The 17,970-nt window shown below is 46.0% G+C and overlaps 1 protein-coding gene across 1 annotated transcript in view; it reads right to left on the bottom strand.

Annotated features, from left to right (window-relative positions):
- LOC127672696 (cytochrome P450 3A9-like) overlaps positions 1–3,297 on the bottom strand; it is a 54,199-nt gene extending 50,902 nt beyond the window's left edge. Inside the window, exon 1 of the mRNA XM_052168007.1 lies at positions 3,227–3,297. Coding sequence (XP_052023967.1) covers positions 3,227–3,297 — 71 coding nt within the window. The remainder of the gene's footprint in view (positions 1–3,226) is intronic.
- Between the last annotated feature and the right edge of the window lie 14,673 nt (positions 3,298–17,970).

Genomic DNA, 17,970 nt, shown 5'->3' with positions numbered 1-17,970 from the left:
ATGTTACTTGGCCTTTTTCTCTTACTGCCTTTAGTATTCTTTCTTTGTTTAGAACATTTGGTGTTTTGATTATTATGTGACGGGAAGTATTTCTGTTCTGGTCCAGTCTGTTTGGAGTTCTGTAGGCTTCTTGTATATTCATGGGCATCTCTCTCTTTAGGTTAGGGAAGTTTTCTTCCATAATTTTATTGAAGATGCTTGCTGGCCCTTTAAGTTGTAAATCTTCACTCTCATCTATTCCTATAATCCTTAGGTTTGGTCTTCTCATTGTGTTCTGGATTTCCTGGATATTTTGGGTTATAAGCTTTTTGCATTTTGCATTTTCTTTAACTGTTGAGTCCATGGTTTCTATGGAATCTTCAGCATCTGAGATTCTTTCTTCTATCTCTTGTATTCTGTTGTTGATATTTGCATCTCTGTCCCCTGATTTCTTCCCAAGGCTTTCTATCTCCAAAGTTGTCTCCCTTTGAGTTTTCTTAGTTGTTTCTACTTCTGATTTTAGATCCTGGGTGGTTTTGCTTAGCTCCTTCACTTGCATGTTTGTGTTTTCCTGTAATTCTTTAAGAGATTTTTGTGTTTCGTCTTTCATGACCTCAGCCTGTTGACCAAAGTTCTCCTGTATTTCTTTAAGAGATTTTTGTGTTTCATCTTTCATGACCTCAGCCTGTTGAGCAAAGTTCTCCTGTATTTCTTTAAGTGTTTTTTGCATTTCCTCCTTGTTGGCTTTTGTATTCTCCTGGATTTCTTTCAATGATTTTTGTGTTTCCCTTGTAAGGGCTTCTAACTTTTGATCCATTTTCTCCTGAATTTCTTTATGTATGTCCTTCATGTGTTCCTATACCAGCATCATGACCAGTGATTTTAAATCCAAATCTTGTTTTACTGGTGTGATGGGGTATCCAGGACATGTTGGTAGAGGAGAATTGGGTTCAGATGTTGCCATATTGCCTTGATTTCTGTTAGTGACGTTCCTGCGTTTGCCTTTTGCCATCTAGTTCTCACTGGTGATAGTTTATCTTGTCAGTGCTAGACTCACCAGTGCAAGCTGCCCCTTCCCAGTTGGCCTCTGGTGCACAGCTTACCTCCTGCACTGCTTGTAGACAGTGTGCTGCTGCCCAGGCTGTTCCGATCCCAAAGCAGGCACCCGAAGGCTCCCGCTGGGGCCCGCTGGATTCACTGGAGCACACTGACTTCTCCCAGCTGCCCGCCCGGAAGCCCAGCTAGCCACTTGCAGGACTTGGAGATGTAATGCTGCCGCCCAGACTGATCTGGATCCGGAAGCGGAGAGAGTAGAGCTGAGGGCTTCTGCCTGAGGCCTTGCCCTAGATTGTGTCTGTGGAGCAGATGGAGCCTGTGTGCACTCCCAGGGAGTGCCGATGGTGTATGCTACTGTGACCTCCCCTGTGTTCCGCTCACTCCGCTGGGCAGCCGATCCGCCAACCGGGCTGTCGCACACAAGGTTAGCCTGGCCGCCCAGTCTCTGAGTCCAGGCAAAAGCCTGGGAGGCCAAGGTCCGAGCAAAGTTCCCCTAGGGCTATGACTGTTAATTGGGTCCACCAGGTGACTAGGATGGCGGGCGTGCGCGCCCGTGCTCCCTGAAAGCGCCAGGAGAGTCTGCTTTGCTAACAATCACCTGGGCGGGTTGACTCACAGATGGCCCACCAAGCCGCCCAGATCTTGGGGTCAGTCCTGTGCCTTTTGGGGCCTGGACCCCTGCTTTGTTAGCCTTAGGCTATGCCTGTTACAGGTCTGCCCGCCAGAGCTCTCTGTCGTCCTGCAGGCAAAATGGCGGCGGCGCGCATGCAGGCCTGGGCAAAAAACCTCCTGGCTGGGTTGGCACCCCGATTGCCCCCCGACCCGCCCAGGGCCTGGGTGCAGGCCAACGCCCGTCGGGCTCAGACCACCGCGGTGTTGGCCTCGGATTATGTTTGTGTACCTCAGTCTGTCCGATCCCCGGAGTCCGGAACCAAGATGGATGCACCTCTCCGCTGTGACCCTTTAATATAGTTCCTCCTGTTGTTATGATCTACAACCATAAAATTATTTCATTGCTATTTCATAACTATAATTTTGCTAGTTATGAATCATGATGTAAATATCTAATGTGCAGGATGTCTGATATGTGACTCTTGTGAAAGGGTCTGTTGACCCCAAACGATTGAAACCTCACAAGTTGAGAACCACTGCTGTAGAATGAGATGAGTGGGGTAGCCACCTATACTTTTAATCATGGAACTCAAGATAACCTTTCTCCTCCCCTCACTTGTACTATTACGCAGGAATCCATTCATCGAAAGGTAGTCCTGAGATGGATGTTTTCATTTATTCTCCCAGTGGAACATAGAGAAAATATTTAACATCCTAACGGTTTCAAAGTTTCTGCCCTTTGAGGACGCCAGTAGATTTCATAGCAGGGAAGGAGGAACTACCTATACTTATGCTAGGGGATTTGACAAGGAATGGTGAAGGGAAAGAATCAAAGTCGGGTCTTCTTTGCTCTGAAGATTCACCATTTATGGGAACTAGAGAGGCAGCTCGGTGGTTAAGAGCACTTCTTGCTCTTCAGAGGACCAGGGTTCAATTCCCAGCATCCGCATGTCCTCTGCTGACATCCATGGGCACCAAGCACTCACGTAGTACACATGCATGCATACATGCAGGCAAAACACTACAAAAATAGAATGATCAAATGTAATATACTAGGGGCGTTGTTAAAATGGCCCTAGAGATGGGACAAGGAAGCAGAAATTAGGCAAGTGCACGTGGAGCAACACTCCACACCTCCTGCACCAGAGAAAACAGAGGTGAAGACAACACAAAAGCTCCTCCCATCCCCACAATGCTCACAATCCTGAGACCTGGCAGAAGAGACCTTCCATCAAACACAGCGACCAGCTTTTTGCAATCTGCTTCTCTGAGCCCTGGGTGGTTAATCTGGTGAAAATCTGAGCCTCAATTGGAGGATATCCCAGGCCTTATTGAGGTCACTTGATCCTCCTACCCACAAAAAAATTGGAGTTTAATAGAAGAGGAATGTATACTTATCCCCTAGGAGGGATTTGCATAAGACCAAAAGCAAAATCTTAGGTCTTTGTACATCTCACACTCAAGCAATGTTCCCTTCATTTTCTCTTTGAATTTTCCAAGCCAGTAAAGGAAAGAATTATCTGATTCACATCCCCCAAGTCCTGATCACTAAGGAGAGGAGCCTGAGCAGTTTACTCACAGGTAGAGGAGCACCAGGCTGGTAGCCAGGAGCATCCAGGTTTCCACGGAAAAGTTTGGGATCAGGTCCATTGCTGCTTCCTTTAAACAAGTCTCTCTCTGGGTTTTACTCTCAATTCTGTGTGCCACACCTTGCAGGGCTGAGCCTGCTGAGCTCCCTTCCCTGCCCAGCTGTTTGTGACTCAAGAAAGCCACCCTGTGGTGCTTAAGTACTGAGAAAGGAGGTGGGGCAGAACATGCAACCAATAGAATCACCTACAGTTCTGAGTCAAGTGTACTCTACCCCAGTTGGCGAAGAATCACAGATGTGGCCACTTTGATCTTTGAATTCATTTGGGAAGAAATACTGACTGAAAATGCGATCAGTGTTATCATTATCCCTGAGGACAAAACATTATTTCTTTTTATCAGAAGCTCAGGTGAAATCATTGGCTTTAATTCTCCTATAGCATTTCTGTCCTAGTTTTCTGTCACCGTGGGGGAAAAAAACCCACGATGATCAAAAACAACTTGTGAAAAAGGGTCATTTTGCATTACAACTTAGTCCATCACAAAGGGAACTTAGGACAGAAAGTCCGAGTTCACTTGTGAAGACAGAAACGGAAGCAGAGCCCATGGCTGAATATGGCTTCCTTCTTCCTCCTTCTGGTTTGCTCAGCCTTCCTTTTTTTTCTTTTCTTTTCTTCTTTTTACCTGGAACTAACGCAAACGCTCTGGAAGAGCAGTATGCTCTCTTAACCACTGAACCTTCTCTCCATCTTTGCAGCTTCCTCTCTTATCAAACCCAGAAACACCTGCCTAGAGGTGACACTACCCACTGTGCTCTGGGCCCTTCCACATTAATCATTAATCAAGAATATTCCCCCACACAAGTGCCTATAGGCGATTCTGGTGGAAATAATTTCTTTTCTTTTTTTTTTTATGAGCCAATGTTATTTATTTATTTTTCTTTTCTTTTTTTTTATTTTCTATATTCTTTGTTTACATTCCAAATGATTTCCCCTTTCCTGGTTCCCCCCTTCCCATATGTCCCGTAAGCAGCGCTCTTTTCTGTTCCAGACTGAACCAAAAGACAAAGCAAACAGAGCACCAGCATTCCTCCCTCCCCCTGACCCTGCCCCTCTCCCTCCCCCGTCTGTTTCTTGACCATGGATGCAAGAGGACCCGCTGCTTCAAGCTCCTGCCTCCACCATCTTCCCACCACGATAAGCTGTACCTTCCGCACTGAACCCAAATAAACCCTTCTTTCCGTCAGTTTTTTACAGAGAATTTTTCACAACAACTAGAAAAGTAATTGATACATCCCCGTTGGGAGACAAGTCCTTGTACCCCAGGATGTTCCCAAATGCAAATAGCGGATACCTCAGGCATCCTCATGAGATGATGCCTCTTCAACAAGTTTCTTAGAAATTCAATTGCAGTTTCAGATTATTACCACTAGGTGGAAATACACGTTCCTCATAGGCTGCCAACATTTAAAATGTCTATCAGTGATTTCTTTTCTCTGTCGTTCTTTCAGCAAGTGCTTCTTTTAACTTAATGACTCGCTGAGTTTAACTAGAGTTGACTGAGCATGAGTATGGACTTGTGTGACGAAACTATTCCCTGGAAGACCAAATATACATGTCTATTTATCCCAAATTGGTAACCCGTAACAGATTAAAGTACAAATACCATCAAAGTCCAACTTGGTAAACCAAAGAGTTTTACTGAGGTCATTTACAGGAATATGAGTGGGGGATTACTTACTGGAGCAGAAACGACTCAAAGGCCGCTGCATCACCAAAGCTCACCCATGCACCGGTGACAGCTCACAAAAGCTGGGGACCTGGAGCATACTGCCCAGCCTGCCTCATTGGCATAAACCTCTTCCAATCAGCTCATCTCAAGAGTCTCCTTTGCAGCTCTGCTTGCCTGAGAATCTTCTTTGGAGCTTGGCTTCACTTCTCTGGAAGGGACTCTCAGCTTTGATTGCTTGCTCTGGCAAAGCTCTGGCAAAAATCTGGTCAGTTCAGGGACTTCCAGAAGCTAGCTTGAGTTGGTTAGTTCCCTGCGCTAAGAGCTTCCCTATAGAATGGAATGTTTCCATTTCAAAAGAAAGAAACCTTACACAACAGGGCTTGCTTACTGGAGCAAGGGGCAATTAATTACCTTCAATGAGCCAGTGGGGCGGGGGCAGGGGCGGGGGCGGGGGGCGGGGGCGGGGGCGGGGCCGCCGCGGTAATGGTTTGGGTTAGGGTATGTTTTTTTAGTGGGGGGTTGCTTTGGGTTTTTTTTTTCAGATTTTTATTGAAGGTGACTGTTTGGTCTTGGTTTGTGAGGGGTTGTTGGTGTTGTCATTGTTGTTGTGGGTGTGTATCTTTGAGACAGGCTCTATAAAATCTAGGCTGGCCTCCAACTCACACTGTAGCCAAGGATGATTGTTAACATTCTAAGCTCCACCCCACAGTTCCACAGTTACCTGGCAACAGCCAGGTAGGCCTGACCCACTCTAAAAGGGGCTTCTTGCCTCTCCTTGCTCTCTTTTTCTCTTGGTCACTTGCCTTCTTGCTCCTAACTCTGTCCTCTCGTCCCTCCCCTCCTCCCCCTCCTCCCCTCCCCTCCCCCCTCTCTCTCCCTGTGCTCTGTGCTCTTGGCCTGCCTCTACTCTCTCTCTCTCTCTTTCTCTGCCTCTACTACCCTCTTAACTCCCCTCCCCGTGCCCTGAATAAACTCTGTTCTAGAGCATACCGTCCTGTGTCTGCTCCCTCAGGGGGAAGGGATGCCTTGGCATGGGCCCGCCAAGGGATTCCCTTCCTCCATACCTCACCACACCTCCATAGGATATATCTCCCCTCTATCTTTTTATAAACACATCAGTGACCTTGAATTTGACCCCTGACTTCAGTTGCACGGGGTCCTCAGTCCTCTACCCCTGTGCAGTATATGGCTGTGGAGCCAAGAATTATGGAATAAAGAAATCCTCATGCTATTGCATCGAGGCCGTTTCTTGCAAGTGATTTGGGTGTCGCCTTTCGATGTGTGGGGTGCTGGGGCACCCTCGGTTTTGGGGGGGTCTTACACTTGTTTGCTAGAATGCGATTAAATTTCCAATTTATTAGACATGATATATGTGGAAATATCTTCTTCTGAAAATCCCCCTTGCCTTTAGATACCAAACTTTTTCTGGACCTTGCAACCGAGTTAATAATGTGCCTTTGGATCATTCAAAAGGATGTGCTTAGTTTGCCTGCCGTCTACTGTGTATTCAGTCTAACTTGCCTTTAAGAGAGCAAAGCAACTTACACTTCCCATGCAATCAGCTTTTATGACCTAAGCTAAGCATAGCTTTAATCTTAAATTATGTGCTCTCCCAGGTCCCTGACCCAGAATGATGCCGGTGGGAGTTATAATCATTTGCTGAAAGCAACTTTAAACAAAATAAATACTCCATAAATGTTTAAAGCAATAAGTGGATGTAAAAATCGATAACGATTGTTTGTGGTTTCCATGTTATCCTGCAACATCTTGGAATCATACAGTAATTTCTTACCATGTAAAAAAGACTGCAAAAGAAATTCCTCACTCCTTTCTGATACTGTCTTCCAAAGCCCTTTGTTAGAAACAGACTTCAGACAGATGCACACAACAGGCCACAGACCACAAGCTACAAACAGATGGCAGGCATAGACACAAAAGTGGAGAATTCAAATTTGGGCATGCTCTTGGTCTGTCCTATTCAAAGAAGTCTCTCTATTCTTTTTTGTTTGTTCTGTTGTTTTTTGAGACAGAGTGTTTCTGTATAGCCCTAGAACTCAATTTATAGACCTGGCTGGCCTTGAACTCAGAAATCCACCTGCTTCTGCCTCTGAGTGCCTGAGTGTTCTGGTCACATGCACACTCATGATCTGCACTCACATACACAAAAGCCAGGCCTGAAGAATGCACACCTCTGATCCCAGCACTCAGGACGCCAAGGCAAGAGAATTTTGAGTTCAAGACTAGCCTAGGCTAGAGAAAGATGGAGGCAGGGAGAGAGAAGGAAGGGCTGATATGTTCGGGCTTAGATACAGGGAAAGCTGAGGGCTGTGAGGTAGTAAGAAACAACATCTCCACTCTCTAGCACTCATTCCCACAGAAGATGAAAATCTGTAGATGGTAGGTACAGCTGACCTCTCTTAGGAACCTGACAGGATTGGCAGACTCCACCCTTCACAAATCTTTGCTCCCATCACCAAGACCACCTCCCATCTCCCAGTGAAGCTCTCTGCCTAGGCAGGAAGGCTCTCCTTCGACCTTTAAAACTATTCTTTGTAAAGTGCTTGAAAGAGAAAGAAGGAGAGCCTGAGCCGGGCTGTTCCTGAACCCTGTGGGCCCACTCCCCCTGCTTACTCAAGGAGAAAGGAAACCAAGACCTATGACCTTGTTGCCAGGGGCCTGAGATTAAATAAGTCACCAAAGCCAAGATCCCAGGGCCTCGCCCTTCTTGATGCAGTCTACACCACACCAAAATGGGCCAGAAGAGCCTCGGGGTGTAGGGAGGCCTGTTTACTCTGCAGGGTGAGGGATGTTTGCACAAGGAGGGAGCTAGCAGAGACCATCTGGCTGTTCTCTGGCTGAGCATGAAGCGTTTGCAGGCAGGCCCGGCACCCCCTGTCCTCCCAAGGCCCTGGAGAGGCAACCTGCCCTCTAAGCGTTCCTCTCTTCCTTGACAGTTTTGAAGAAAATGTTATAACATGGCCATTGCTAAACTCCCTTCCCCGGGTTGGTGGTGGGATGATCAGCATCTACCGCTTCCTCCAAGGCCCCAGGGACAAACTCAAGTGTCATTCTGCTGAAGCTCACCCCAGGGTGAACTTTGAGTTTATTTGGCTTACTTACAGAGCGTGGGATGAGGGGCTACCAGCAGGGGCATGGGCGATCCCAAAGCAGCCAGAGTCTTTTCCCTGAATGAATAATGACATTTTCTTTGGCAGTATAGATAGAACCCCGTTCCTCTAGACTACCCAGTTTACATACTGTAGCCTTCCCAGAGACATCCCATGCCCCCCACACAATCCAATCCATGTACAATTAGGGCAAATTTCCATACCAATGGCTGGAAGGGATGGCTCGTCAAGTGAGGATTCAATCACACACACACACACACACACACACACACACACACCTTCTCTGAGGGAACACCAACCACAGTGAGCAAGCTCACATATCTTTTGCAAGCAGACAATGCTGGTCTTAGGGAAACCCAATAGTTGGACTCCAAGAACAGTGTTATAGAACATGGCTGCATTTGTGTTTTCCCTCTCTAATTCATACTAAGAGGTATGGGTATTTAAGATGCCCAGGATATCTTGCCCACTTTTGTGCCTAAAGAATGGTGACTAGGGAGATGGCTCAGTCACTTGCCTCAAAAATGTGAAGACTGGAATTGGAATTCTCAGAACCCATGTAAGATGTCTAGAAGCCCCAGAAGTTCAAAGGTCAGCTATGCCTGTATATGTAGCATCGATGAGATCCTATCTCAGACAAGGAGTAGGATTGACACCCAAGCCTGTCCTCTGACTTTGACACACAAACCTGTAAGACCCCCAAAAACCGAGGGTGCCCCAGCACCCCATGCCTCGGAAGGTGACACCCAAATCACTCGCAAGAAACGGTCTCGATGCAATAGCATGAGGATTTCTTTATTCCAGAATTCTGGGTTCCACAGCCATACACCACGCAGGGGTAGAGGACTGAGGACCCCATGCAACTGAAGTCAGGGTTATTTAAAGGGGAAAAACCTCAAGACAAGGGTTGGAGGCCACAATTCACAAGACAAGGGGTGGAGGACAAAACATGCAGGGAATGGGGAAGTACAGAATGAGGAAGTAAGGAAGGTTAGAGATTAACTGGAGCAAACGTCCTTGGGGCACTGTATAGTTAAACATTGGAACTAGAACAGGGTGGGCTATCTTTCTCAAGCTGAAAGCAGAAAAACAAGTTACTCTGTGCTGGGCTAGTTGTTTAGAGGTCTAAAAACACTGAGTTGGGGGTCTCCCAAACCCACCCTCCACACACCACAGTATGTGTGTGTGATGCCAGGCATGGTAGTACAGTCCTATAATCCTAGCACTTGAGAGGTGGAGGCAGGAGGATCAGAAGTTCAAGGGCATCCTTGGCTGAACAGCAAACTCAATGCCAGCCTGGACTCCTTGAGACCCTGTCTCAAAGAAGAGAAGGAGAAAGAAACGAAGGAGGAGAAAGACGAATGTTGACTGAGTATGGTAACACATCTATGTAATCCCTGCCCTTGAAAAAATAGTGGGAGAAAGATCAGAAGTTCGGGGGCATCCTTGTCTGCACAGAGAACTCAGAGGGAAACTGAGCTGAACTCTGAAAAACAGCTAGACTCTGCCTCCAAAATGCAAGTAAAATACAATATAAAATGAAATAGGTGGTGTGGGCTGGACTGGAGGTGAAGTTTGGTGATACAACACTCACCTTGCACAAGACACTGGTGTGGGGCCCCAGTATAGCTAGCCAAAATGTGTAAAAGGAAACATAGGTGGATCTCTGTGAATTTGAGGGCAGCCTGGTCTACATAGAGAGTTCTAGGCCAGCCAGAATATACACTGAGACTGTCTTTTAAAAAGCATTAAAAAATAGTAAAGGGGAGGAAAGGCAGGCAAAAAAAGGTGTGGAAGAAGTAAAAGAAGAGGAGGAGGAGGAACAGAAGAGAGGAGGAGAAAAAGAAGGCGTGAAAGAAGAAGAAAAGGAAGAGGAAAAGAAGGGAGAAAGGGATGACAAAGAGGGGCAGTTAACACCTGTTATGGAGCACTTCGCAGTTACAATCAATTGCAACATCTGCAATTTCATGTGACTCTCATGACTGGGACACTATCATCCAAATCGTGCTTTTCTACAGACGAGTAGCTGGGACTTGGTGAGGTCCCTCCACTTGCATAAAACCACACAATCAACAAGAGATGACTCCGAGTCTCAAGTTCTTTCCACCCTTCCTCTCCATTGGGCAGCAAAGACAAGCAAGCAGAAAGCCTGGTCTACTGCATAACCAACTTGCAGATGGCTGTCTGGGGACATTCTTATAGTTCAGGGACATAGCAAAAGCCAAGGGGTTGATCTATGAGGAGAACGAAAAACATCCATGGGTACCATCCATGGAGCATTCTCTGAAGGACAGATGAGCCTTGATACCCAAGAACCAAGCAGGACAGGAAGCATCCATCTATCACCAGCTGAAACCCCAGAAATAAGGTAGGACGCTTGATAGGGAAACCCAATATAATAGTCACCGTTGCAACATTGTAACAAAATACCAGACAAAACAACTCAAGGGGAGGAAGATTTATTTTGGCTCCTGGTTTCAGAGGAGGCGGGGCCATGGTAGATAAAAATTGAAACAGGAGCAAGTGTTTCCTGAAACACATTTGACCTTGAACTATTCTTTGGTCTTTGCACATTCAGAAACCTTTACAGCTAGCAAACATTTGTGGCCCTCACATTCAGTTATGAAACTTTACAATGGAGCCATGATCCTTAATTGGCTGTGTAACAGACTACTCCAAGGCTTAGAAATGTTCTGTACTGATGGAGATGCTCTCTCCTCTAGCCTGACTCAGACCTGTGGTCCTACACCAGGGCCTCCCTCCCTCCCCTCAGCCATTTGGTATGTGCCACCGGAAAAACTGATGGGGTGCTGCTATAAATGTGACTTGAAATCTTAAGTAGAGAAGACGTTATAAAAATCACCATAAGCAGTAGAGGAAGTATTCTAGCTTCTGAGTGAGGAACAGCAGGACCAAAGTCACACACCAATCTTAAATTCCTGTATAAGGATAGTATACAGAGAGAAAAGGCAGGATTCCGTGGGAACTTGGTGAAGAGTGCTGTGGTGTCTCAGGGTTTCCACTGCTGTGAAGAGACACCATGACCAAGGCAACTCTTATAAACAACATTTAATTGGGGCTGCCTTACAGGTTTGGGGGTTCCGTCCATTATCATCCAGGCGGGAGCATGGCAGCGCCCAGCAGGCATGGCTCTAGAGGGGCTGAGAGTTCTACGTCTTGTTCTGAAGGCAAACAGAAGTCCGTCTCCCACATGGCTAGGAGGAGAGTCTCAAACCCCACCCCAACAGTAACACACTGCCTCCAATAAGGCCACACCTCCTAATAGTGCCACTCCCTGTGCCAAGCACATTCAAACCACCACACATAGTCTTCCTTTTGTGTCTTGTGTTATTATGTAGGCCTGGGCACAAGTGTGTGTGTGTGTGTGTGTGTGTGTGTGTTTTGGCCAGAGAACTTGCTGGAATACCATAGAGAATTTAAGGTTAGCCTGAACAACACGGAAGTCTGTAATTCAAAAAAAAAAAAAAAAAAGAGTAACATTTCATGTCTCTATGATCACAGTAAACACAGATTACCCCCCGCCATATAACTCATTTTAAATCCAAAACACAACTAGTCCTGTGGAGAGACCTCTCAAGGAACTCATGGAATAAAGAAAAGTGACTGGTGACTTGGGCAGACACCAGTGAGAATCACGGTGTTCACCAGACAAGCCAGGAACACCTCCCTATGGTATTGCCTCCACCAGCGTTTGCGACAGTGCCCTCAGGATTGTTTGGGTGCCAGTCCATCTCCCAGTGACTATAAACCATTGTGCTTCATAATTCTACACTTTTGCCTTGAGCTCTTTCAAAACTCTCGAAGCCCGAGATATCACAGCTGAGGCCGGTTGCCAACAGCTTCGTAATCTCAGGGTTATCAATACTATTTCCTGCAGGACCTTCCCTCTTTGTGGGACCAAGAAATTTATTCCCTACCCTGAGGAAACAGAAATGCCATTAAGAATCAAGGGGTGGAGGGAAGAACAGGGGGAGGGAAGAGGGCTTATGGGACTTTCGGGGAGTGCGGGGAGGGGCAGAAAAGGGGAAATCATTTGTAATGTAAATAAAAAATATATCGAATTAAAAAAAAAAGAATCATGTACAACAAACCCCAACAACTGGGGCAGAGGCTATCCCAAAAGCTGTTGCCTGTCCATGGGGCATGTTCTTCTGGGTGGGCTGCCTTGTCTGGCCTCAGTGGCAGAGGATGTGCCAAGCCTCACAGAGACTCCACGTGCCAGGATTGGGGAGGGGAGATACCAAGGGGGGGATCCCACACACTCATGGAGGAGATACGGAAGGGGGGAGAGTCCACACACTAAGGGAAGGGGAGATGGGGGAAAGGATTGTGGGAAGGGATGACTGGGAGGGGGCAGTAAGTAGAATCTAAAGTAAATAATAATAATAATAATATCAATAATAATAATTAAAAGATCGTGTGCAAACATGTTTTTACATGCTTTTCTCAAGACAGCAGTTTGAATTATCTCACTTGATTATCTACAGGATAATTGTCTCTTTTAAAAATTCTGTTTATTTTACTTATGTAAGGGAAGAGTGCAGGCATGCTGTGGCGTGAGTGTGGAAGTCAGAGAAGAGCATGCAGGAGTTGCCTTTTTCCTTTACCATTGGTTCCTGGCATCAAACTCAGCACATCAGACTTAGCATCAAGTGCCCTCACCACGGAGACTTTTTTTTAAAGATTTATTTTTATTTATGAGTACACTGTTGATGTCTTCAGACGCAGCAGAAAAGGGCATCAGATCCTATTACAGATGGTTGTGAGCCACCATGTGGTTGCTGGGAATTGAACTCAGGACCTCTGGAAGAGCAGCCAGTGCTCTTAACCGCTGAGCCATCTCTCCAGCCCACCATGGAGACATCTTCATGTCCCAGGAATGTTTTTTTTCCTCCCACACAGAAATAAGCTCTATTGTTTTCTTTTTAAAAAGGATTTATTAATTATTATATGCAAGTACATTATAGCTGTCTTCAGACACCCCAGAAGAGGGCGTCAGATCTCATTATGGATGGTTGTGAGCCCCCCTGTGGTTACTGGGATTTGAACTCAGGACCTTCGGAAAAGCAGTCAGTGCTCTTAACTGCTGAGCCATCTCACCAGCTCTCTATTGTTTTCTTAAGCAGTTGAGTAAGTGAAAATACTTATTGTGATAAAGGATAAATATTGATATAGTAATAAATTGTTACAGTTAATTAACAACAAAATTCTTGGTTGATAATTATCAGTGTACTACCCATTAATTAAGTCAGAGCCCTCTTGGTCTCTGGAAATGTCCTCAGAGATATCCAGAAGTGGATTGATGATAGTAGTGGTGGTGGTGGTGGTGGCGGCGGCGGCGGTGACAGCAATGGTGGCAGTGGTGATAGTGCTGGTAATATTTGTTACTGGGAATCGAACCTCGGCAACTGAACTACATCTCCAGCTATTCTAATGTACTTTTCTCTTGTAATCAAACAGTAACCAAAAGAAACTTGTGAAGGAACGGGCTTGTTTTAGCTTACATACCTAAAGGAATAGGTAAGCAGGAACTCAAGGCAGGAGCTTGAAGCATAAACTGACAGAAGAACTGTGGGACTGTGAGAGGCAGCTTGGCTCCCGGCTGAGCTAAGGCTCAAACCCCTGAAAACCTTGAAGGAATGGTAGGTGTTTCACCTGTTCCTGGCCACCAGGCCCCTGTCACTAGCTGAAGCCCTCCACAGATTTGTGGCCATCAGTTACATTAAGGGCAACACCTCAAGCCCCTCCACAGGTAGAGGACCTGACCTGTGGTCACATAGGCTCAAGACCGATCTTCATTTTAAAGAGGTACCTAAGGCTTGGCAGCTTAGCCAAAAAGCTTTCCTTCCCAGACACTCCAAAAGGTATTTAACTTCAGGCCCTCTCTGAGAAGAGGGGTAAGGTTTTACACATCTACTTTCCTCCATGACAGTAAATGCCTTAAAACCACGGACTGCCTCTTCTCACCGGGATCTGCTGTGGGGAGTCATAGAGAAGGACTTCTAAGGACAGAACCTCTGTCTAATCTCTGTGCTCCCAGCCATGGCCACCACCAAGCCACACTCAAGCCAAACCCCGGTGACGACAAGGAGCTCCCCTCTTTTTCCCCTGTGCCCCGGGCTAGATCCAGCCCTCAGGCCCCAGCCCATTCTCAGCTCTTCTGCAGAATCCAGCAGCGCCTGACATGCAGACAGCCCCAGCCTCCTTGCAGGCCCAGGGACCCCTGAGCCAGCTCTGCCTGTCTCAGGTAAGCCGGGTCGACTTCCTCCTCCCCCAGAAGCTGAGCCCTGTGGTGGAGCCTTTAAGCCATCTCTCCAGTCCTCGGCTACCTTTCTTGCATAGCTCAGGCCCACCACACCAGCTGGAAGACAGCAGCATCCACAGTGGGCTAGATCTTCCTACATCAATATAAATAATCTTCTGCAAACATTACCACAGGCCAATGTGATGGACACAGTTCCACAGGTGAGATTCCCTCTTCCCAGGTGACTGAATGACAGCAGCTGTCTTTATTTTTTTCCTGAGATTCATTTTATTTTTCAGTTACATGTATGCATGTCTGTCTGTCTATGTGTGGTATATGCACATAAGTATATGAGGTGCTCAAAGTGGTCGAAAAGGGGCTTTGGGTGCCCTGGACCTGGAGTTACAGGAGTTTGTGACCTACCCAATGCGGATTCTAGGACCTGAACTCCAGTCCTCTACAAGAGGACTTAATGGCTTAACTGCTGAGCCACCATCTCTTCAGCCCCACCTCCTTTTTAGGTTTCCCAAGCTGCCCTTGAACTCACTTTGAACTACAATCCTCCTGCCTCAGCAGTTTGAGACTAGTCCCAGCAGGTAAACTTTAGTAGTCCCCCAAACCATTGGTCAAGACAGCAAAGTTGATGATGAAGATTAACCAACAGGCAAACAACAGATGAAGGAGTCAAACTAAGCTTCAGAGAAAATGAGAACTCATTAACTCACAGGAGCAGAAAGGGCAAAGGTATCCTGTAACAGAGAGAAAGGAGCGGTCACCAGTCCACCCTCTCTTTATCTCTTGGTTAGCTTTATTTTCTCACTGTGGCTACATCTGCCTCCAGATGTAGGGGAAGGACCCTTCTTCAATTTCATCAATTAATAGCCATTTGACAAATCTCAAGGTGACTCAGCTTAATGGCCAGTAGTCCAGTTTGAGTGAACAACTTAGTTCCAGAGCAGCTTCCATGACCAAAAGGGTAGAAATAAATGAAGAAATAGCACCTCCTTTCCAAACCACATATCTATGGCACAAGTGGAGAGACTCTCCTCAGTAGAGAGGAATTTGAATTTTAAAATCCACCTGCCTGGGGCCCGCAAGATGGCTCAGCAGAGGAAAGTATTTGCTACCCAAGTCTGACAGTGACTTGAGTTCAGCACTGACACTTAGAGTAGGAGGATAATCCCCTGGACACCACACGCATGCCCCTGCATGTACATATCACACACACACCACCACCACCATCACTATAACTAACAAATAATTTTTTAAAAAAATCCTACCTGCATTAACTGGGTGGTGGTGACACATGGGAGGTAGAGGCAGGGGGATCTCTGTGAGTGCAAGGCCAGACCTGGTCTACAGAATGAGTTCCAGGACAGCCAGAGCTGCACAGAAAAAAAAAGATGGAAAACAAAAGACCACACCTTAAATAGGGAAGACAGCACTGACGGACACCTGAGGTGTTCTCTGACCTTTATATATAGAAACACTATGCAATGAACACACCTGCACCCACACATATAGAAGCACAAGCACACACACATGTATGTGCATGCACACACACGGGGAAGGAGAGGGAGAAGGTGGAGGGGAAAGACAAATAGGAGGAGGAAGAGGAGAGTAGTTATTATTATTATTATTATTAAGCTTACATTTGATTGTTAGTTTCCTCCTCCTTCTATCTTTGTTCCATCTGGACCTGCTCAGGGCACGTCTTCTCAGTTGGCTGGTCCATATGCCAATCATCTCTGGAAACAGAGATACACAGTGCACAGTGTTCGTTACCCATTTTCTGGATATTTCTCTCTCTCTCTCTCTCTCTCTCTCTCTCTCTCTCTCTCTCTCTCTCTCTCTCTCTCTGTGTGTGTGTGTGTGTGTGTCTATGTGTCTGTGTGTCTGTGTTTGAGTACACTACATGCATGCAGATTTCTGCAGGGATCAGAAGAGGTTATTATATTCCTGGAGCTGGAGTTATAGGCAATTGCAAGCAATGAACACACATGCTGGGAACCTATAACATATAACCTGAAACCTGTAAGCACAGATACAAAAGGTTGAAGCAAAAGGATCAATCAGAGCTACATGGTCAGGGATAGGGTTGAGGGGGGATCATATACAGAGAGAAACAGAAAGAGAAAGAGACAGACAGAGAAGATTGGAGAAATAGTTCAACAGTTAAGAGCCATTGTTGCAGGGGGCTGGAGAGATGCCTCAGCGGTTAAGAGCATTAACTGCTCTTCCGAAGGTCTTGAGTTCAAACCCCAGCAACTACATGGAGGCTCACAACCATCTGTAATGAGATCTGATGCCCTCTTCTGGTGTGTCTGAAGACAGCTACAGTGTACTTAGATATACTAATAAATAAATCTTAAAAAAAAAAAGAACCATTGTGCCTTGTGCAAAGTACTAGAGTTTGGGTCCCAGCACACATGTCAGGACTCACAATTGCCTGTAACTCCAGTTCCTGGGGATCTGAGGCCCTCTTCTGGCCGCCATAGATACCTGTGCCCATGTGCATATACATTTGAAGCCTGGGATGCACATTTAAACACACACATGCACACACACACACACACACATACACACACACACCTACCTGCTAGGCACTCTATGAACCAATATTTGAGTAGCACTTAGAGATGTTAGCTTTCACAGGGAGTCACTCATGATACCCGTGCTGACTAGTTTTATGTCAACTTGACATAGGAACTAGAGTTATCTGAAAGGAGGGAGCCTCAATTGAGAAAAATGCCTCCGTACGATGTAGATGCAAGGCATTTTCTTTAATAGGTGTTCGATGGCGGAGGGCCCAGCCCATTTTGAGTGTCTCCATCCCTGGGCTGGTTTATTTTTGGTTTCTTGATAAATGTGTTTGCTTGCCGGGCAGTGGTGCCGCACACCTTTAATCCCAGTACTTGGGAGGCAGAGGCAGGCAGATTTCTGAGTTCGAGACCAGCCTGGTCTACACACTGAGTTCCAGGACAACCAGGGCTACACAGAGAAACCCTGTCTCAAACAAAACAAAACAAAAACGAAAAGAGAAAAAAAAATGTGAAAGATTATAACATAACTGCAACAACATCAAGAGATAAAGTTGAATTTCAGGCAAACCCGACTCACATAGCAAAGCCTGCCCCCAAAAATTCAATGTATTAGGCTTAAGAGATGATTCTGTGGTTAAAACAGAACTCATACCAAAGACCTAGGTTTGATTCCCAGCACCTATATGGTGGCTCACAATTATCTTAGCTCTAGTTCCATGGGATCTCTCGATTCCTTCTTCCAATCGCCATGGATACCAGGGATGCACATATTTCACATGCATGTGTACATACTGGCAAAAACTCTCATACACATCAAATAAATCTAAAATGAGTTTTCATTCTCTGTTTTGCTATTTCCTTTAAAGATACTGATAATATGTGATACTAATGTGCATCCAACAGCATGTTATGCTGGCTTAATAAAAATCTTATGTCTTTAATCCGAGTCCTTTGAAGGCAAAAGCAGGAGGATCTCTGTGGATTGCAGGACAGCTGTGCAGAGAAACCCTTGTCTGAGAAACCAGGCAACCAAAAACCTTAGCCTAAAACCTATACGTGAGCTAAGCTT

Source organism: Apodemus sylvaticus, chromosome 22, assembly GCF_947179515.1.
Source record: "Apodemus sylvaticus chromosome 22, mApoSyl1.1, whole genome shotgun sequence".
Lineage (NCBI taxonomy): Eukaryota > Metazoa > Chordata > Mammalia > Rodentia > Muridae > Apodemus > Apodemus sylvaticus.
The sequence above is the reverse complement of the archived record's forward strand: the minus strand, read 5'-3'. Positions and strand labels throughout refer to the sequence as shown.